At 47.8% G+C, this 5,637-nt stretch overlaps 1 protein-coding gene across 1 annotated transcript; it reads left to right on the top strand.

The window, feature by feature from the left end:
* The first annotated feature begins 835 nt into the window (after positions 1-835).
* On the top strand, positions 836-5,374 carry TUBA1A (tubulin alpha 1a). The gene is made up of 4 exons (XM_083350936.1): positions 836-849; positions 3,216-3,438; positions 3,795-3,943; positions 4,252-5,374. The coding sequence occupies exons 1-4, from the start codon at positions 847-849 to the stop codon at positions 5,230-5,232; spliced, it is 1,356 nt and encodes a 451-aa protein (XP_083207062.1). The 5' UTR covers positions 836-846; the 3' UTR covers positions 5,233-5,374.
* Positions 5,375-5,637: the final 263 nt, after the last annotated feature.

Below are 5,637 nucleotides of genomic sequence, written 5' to 3'. Positions count from 1 at the left end.
TTATTTTATTTTATTTTATTTTATTTTATTTTATTTTATTTTATTTTATTATTTTATTTTATTTTATTTTGCAGATCAGGGAGATTTTCATGCTAATTAAAGCGATGAGGAAATAAAGAAATCCTGACTTTGGTTATTGTTCTTTGCTGGCGGCTTGCAGCATTTTTTTACAATTCCCCTGGTAAATGTTGCACGCTCATCAAATTCACTCACCAGCGGGGTCAAAATTCCTTACTCTCTCAGCAGCCTCGGCTGCCTCCTGCCTTGCCTTTCGCTGAAATGTGAATTTGAGCTGCGCCGTTATTTCGTTCAGACCGTGTGTGTGTGTGTGTGTGTGTGTGTGTGTGTGTTTGACCTATTGTCTGACATTTCTTCAGAGGGAATGGGTTACTGTTTTTAAGCGAGTTTTCACGTCGTGCAGCGTCCGTTTCCCCTCTCCTTTTTCTTCGATCTTAGCTCTCTCTCTCACACACACACAAACACACACACGCCCAAGTGATGAATGGAGAACTGTTCGGTCTCTTTGTCTGGAAGATGCAAACAGACTTGGGATGCTGAGCAGAGGAGGAAGGAGGGGGGGGGAGAGAATTACCTCATCCTATGCGCCCGGAGCCAATCGCCGTTCTCCTTTCGTGCCTTCTCCTGGCAGATTGGGGGGGGGGGGGTCTCGACCAACCGCAAAAAGCCTTCGCCCGTCCCCATGGTGACGGGATTGTATATAGGCAGCCGCCTTCGACTATCTGCTACAAGTTCTCTTACATCGACCTCCTAAGAGTCGCGCTGTAAGAAAGCACCCGCCTCTCTCCGGTTCGAGTTCCCCAAGCTCGGCGAGACAAAGCAGCAACTATGGTCAGTGCCTGCAGCGGGTCTGCAAAGAAGAGGAAGCCGGTGGGGGGGTGGGGGTGGGGGCGGTGGTGGGGAAACACCGCAAGGCGTGTCGATGGGCCCTCCTGTGCGCATTTAGACGGATCTCCCCTGTTCCTCCCTTTTCTTCCGGCTAGGACAGGGGTCGGCAACCTCGGCTCTTTTATGACTCGTGGACTTCAACTCCCAGAATTCCTGAGCCAGCATAGCTGGCTCAGGAATTCTGGGAGTTGAAGTCCACGAGTCATAAAAGAGCCGAGGTTGCCGACCCCTGGGCTAGGACCTTTCTCCGCTTCTTCCCGCGCCTCTACGGCGGCTCTGTTTTCCCGGCCAATTAAGCCGTGCGTAACTGAAGAGGCTCGGGAGATCTGTGGAAATGCCGGGGTGTGTGTGTGTGTGTGTGTGTGTGTGTGGAAATATTTTTCCCCCTTCCATTTCCAACGCCCGGGAGATGGTCTTCTCCCTTAATCGGGGGGGTGGGGGGTGGTGGCAGGAGCCCACCTGCCGGAACGACGGCTTCGAGAAGAGGTAGCGAAAGACACAGGTGGCTCCCCGCCCGCCTCGTCGATCATCGCTAACTTCGGCTCCCCAGCCCAGCCTTCTCTGCTGCAGAGTTGGGGAAGCCCCACTTCAGACCCGAGGCGAGGGCCGACCCGGAGCCAATGAGGAGCCGTTTGCCCTTAAGGCTGCTCTCCTTTTAGGGAAAAGAAATCCCGTCGGGTGGTTCTTACTTCCAGGTCAGGGTGTCTCAGCCGGGGGTGGGGGGGGGGGTGGGGAGAGGGGTGTGTGCCTGCCGGCGCTTCTTTTAAAACACAAGAGTAATAGCATAGCTTGATCCCTTTGGAAACGCGCGTCCTTGCATTCTTTGGACCAAAATCGCCCCGCGACGCTGGGAGCCAGCAGGAGAGGAGGAAAGGCGTCGCCCAATTGGGTGATGGGAATTTTTCGAGGAGGAGGAGGAGGAGGAGGAGGTTGGAGCTGGCCCTGAGAAAGCCGTACGTCTGAATGGGGAGGGTCGGTGTCGTGGACTGCAGCTCCATCTGGAGTGAAAGGTCGTTGAATTCAAAGGGGATCGCACGGTGGGGGGTGGGGGGACCATTCTGGCCACTGGAGGTGGTCTCGGTGCCGCTCTTTCCTCTGGAAACAGCGGGGAATCATCATCATCATCATCATCATCTGGGCTGAAGGTGCCACGCCCTTTCGGGCACTAAAGACGCCCTGCCTAAAACGGAGCATTGTTCCAGCATCTGCGGCAGTCGGGAGAGAGTATCCCAGACTGCGGGACAGAAAAAGGAGATCCCTCCCCTTTAGAGCAGCCCTGCCCTGCAGCAGATTGGTCTGTCAGCCAACGGAAGGCAGAAGGTGCTGGCTGACGGAGCAGACAAAAGAGTCTCCACTGGCAGATGTGACCAGAATAATGAATGGGAGATGATGCTTTTTCAGGGTCGCTCTTGTGGCTTGCTGTTTTCAACCAGGGCTCTCCAAAGGCCGAACATTCTTTTTAGGAGTGTTTTCCAGCAGCCTGTTTTTTTGTATCCTTGCTGCAACATTCCTAATATATCGTGAATTAAGATTTCTCTCGTCCTGTAAAAACCCCTTATTGTTGGGGATTGGGAGGGAAGGCGAAGATTGGTCGATGCACTTACCCGTGCTATATACCTCACACATACTTTAGGGTTTGATTTGGGAGCTTGTATCTTCTGGTCCAGCCTGCAAAACAGTTTAAATGAGATCATGCAGAAATGACTCCAGCTGTGTTAATCCAGGGCAGCGCATGTGGGTGACACATGCACACACACACACACTGTCAGTGTGGGCGTTGCCAGAAAAATCACGGCTAGCTTTATGTTGAAGAGCATCTACCCAGTGTTGCTGGCCAGGGCGTGGCATTCTTTGGCAGTCTGTGGTTGAACTCAGCCCTCTCCTACCATAGAATGTCCTTCAGAACAGTAGGCACGTAACATGAGAGAGTAACTCAGGCTGAGCAAATGCAAATAAGAAAATAAAGGTGCGTTAGAACCAGACTAATTACAGGCTTATTTCTTATTTTATTCTTAAATTGAGGAATTTGATAGGCTCTCCTCCTTTCTGTCTCCCTAGTTCCCATTTGAAACTGGTTTGTTTTTAAGCAGGAACTAACAGCTGTGGTAACTTTTTAATTTTACTTGTGAGCATCCCCACACATTACAGGTATGTAAATCCTTATTCCCATATTCCACCACCAGCAATGACAGACTGAACTACTCATTACATATAACCTTGTCATTTTTAGACAGATAGATAATCTTCTGTTCTCTTAGGCAGCATATACCAATATATAAACCGATTGATGTATTTTTTTAAACATTTAGCGTGAGTGCATCTCCATCCACGTTGGCCAAGCCGGTGTCCAGATTGGCAATGCCTGCTGGGAGCTCTACTGTCTTGAACATGGTATCCAGCCGGACGGGCAAATGCCCAGCGACAAGACCATTGGGGGAGGAGATGATTCCTTCAACACTTTCTTCAGTGAGACTGGAGCTGGCAAACACGTCCCCAGGGCTGTGTTCGTGGATTTGGAGCCAACAGTGATTGGTGAGTGTAAATTTCAAATTGTCCAGCTGACTATGTCCAACTTGTCCCATACTCTAGGAAAAGATTAGTTACATAGTAGGGATTTGTCTTTACTATGATAACCTTTCTAGCATGTAATAAATTTCCTAATTCACATATAGAGAGGGCAGAGCATCCACATTTAATTTAAACCTTTATTTGGCACATAACATAATTAAGTATGCATTTGAATATGAATAGCAAAAATGTCGGTGACAATCAATGAGGTCAAAGGAATAATGTTAATTCACAAAAGAAAATCTCAAGAGATATAACTCCCACGTGGGTAATTGAATTGTGTCTTCTGATAGGAAATAATTTTGTTTTGGCTCTCATAGATGAAGTGCGCACTGGTACTTACCGCCAGCTATTCCACCCCGAGCAACTGATCACTGGCAAAGAAGATGCTGCTAACAACTATGCCAGGGGGCATTACACCATTGGCAAAGAGATCATTGACTTGGTCCTTGACAGGATACGCAAATTGGTAACTATTTTGTCTTAAGGGTGATCTATAATACATAGAATAGAAAACAAGCAAGAATGACTTATGTAATTCTGATGAGTATCATGACCAACAAAAATACTTGACTAAGCTGCAGCATACTTCCTATATAATAATTATTATGGATATATATTAGAATCTGTAACATGATTGGAAGATAGTAAGATAACAATTAACAAGCTGATTAACTGATAACTTAAAAAATAAAGACAAAAAGATTTAGTTTTATGGATATTCTTTAGATGATTATTAATGGAATTATATATGTTAACTTTTATTTGTTCTTTCAGGCTGACCAGTGCACAGGTCTGCAGGGTTTTCTGGTCTTCCACAGCTTTGGTGGTGGCACCGGCTCTGGCTTTACTTCCTTGTTGATGGAGCGCCTGTCTGTTGACTATGGCAAGAAGTCCAAGCTGGAGTTCTCCATCTATCCAGCTCCCCAAGTATCCACAGCTGTCGTTGAGCCCTACAACTCCATCCTGACCACCCACACCACCCTGGAGCACTCCGACTGTGCCTTCATGGTAGACAATGAAGCCATCTATGACATTTGCCGACGGAACCTTGACATTGAGCGCCCCACCTACACCAATTTGAACAGGTTGATAGGCCAGATCGTGTCCTCCATCACAGCCTCCCTGCGATTTGATGGTGCCCTGAATGTAGATCTGACAGAATTCCAGACCAACTTGGTGCCCTACCCTAGAATCCATTTCCCTCTGGCGACCTATGCCCCGGTCATCTCTGCTGAAAAAGCCTACCATGAGCAGCTTTCTGTAGCAGAGATCACTAATGCTTGCTTTGAGCCAGCTAATCAGATGGTGAAATGCGACCCTCGTCACGGTAAATACATGGCCTGCTGCCTGTTGTACCGTGGTGACGTTGTTCCCAAAGATGTCAATGCTGCTATTGCCACCATCAAGACCAAGCGTACCATCCAGTTTGTGGACTGGTGCCCCACCGGTTTCAAGGTTGGTATCAACTACCAGCCCCCTACCGTGGTCCCCGGAGGCGACCTGGCCAAAGTGCAGCGTGCGGTCTGCATGCTGAGCAACACCACGGCCATTGCTGAGGCCTGGGCTCGCCTGGACCACAAGTTTGACCTGATGTATGCCAAGCGTGCCTTTGTCCACTGGTACGTTGGGGAAGGGATGGAAGAAGGGGAGTTCTCGGAGGCTCGGGAGGACATGGCTGCTCTGGAGAAGGATTACGAAGAAGTGGGTGTGGATTCTGTTGAAGGAGAGGGTGAAGAGGAAGGAGAGGAATACTAAAGCAAAATGTCACAATGGTGCTGCTCATACAGGGAATATTAAACTATTTAACATTCAGGTTTTGGTCTGATCGGTTAATTTGTGATAATCCAATACCATTGTTATCCCTACAATAACTGATCTGTGCTTTAAAACATGAAATGTTACAAGTCCAAACCATCCACTAAGGTTTTGGGTTTGTGAATAAAAGGCATTCCCTGTCCTAGAAATGAGTGTCTTGTGTCTCTATTTTCAATAATATGTTGCACATTGTGGTAGGATACTGACAGTGGTCATATTTTTACATTATGCCAGAAAAAGCACTATACTACAACAACAGTATGGATTAGTGTGTTCGGCCTGGAAGGGCAACTCCTGCCCCCCCAAATTAAGTACATAAATGTAACATGACATACATGTCCCAAA

This window comes from Vipera ursinii, assembly GCF_947247035.1.
Source record: "Vipera ursinii genome assembly, chromosome: 2".
In the NCBI taxonomy this organism is placed as follows: domain Eukaryota; kingdom Metazoa; phylum Chordata; class Lepidosauria; order Squamata; family Viperidae; genus Vipera; species Vipera ursinii.
This window is presented reverse-complemented; position numbering and strand designations above follow the sequence as displayed.

Bases quoted from the DNA above. Each gene is read 5' to 3' on its own strand.
- TUBA1A (XM_083350936.1), top strand. The intron at 3,439-3,794 runs GTGAGTGTAAAT...TGGCTCTCATAG, and splicing joins TTTGGAGCCAACAGTGATTG to ATGAAGTGCGCACTGGTACT. The intron at 3,944-4,251 runs GTAACTATTTTG...TTGTTCTTTCAG, and splicing joins TTGACAGGATACGCAAATTG to GCTGACCAGTGCACAGGTCT.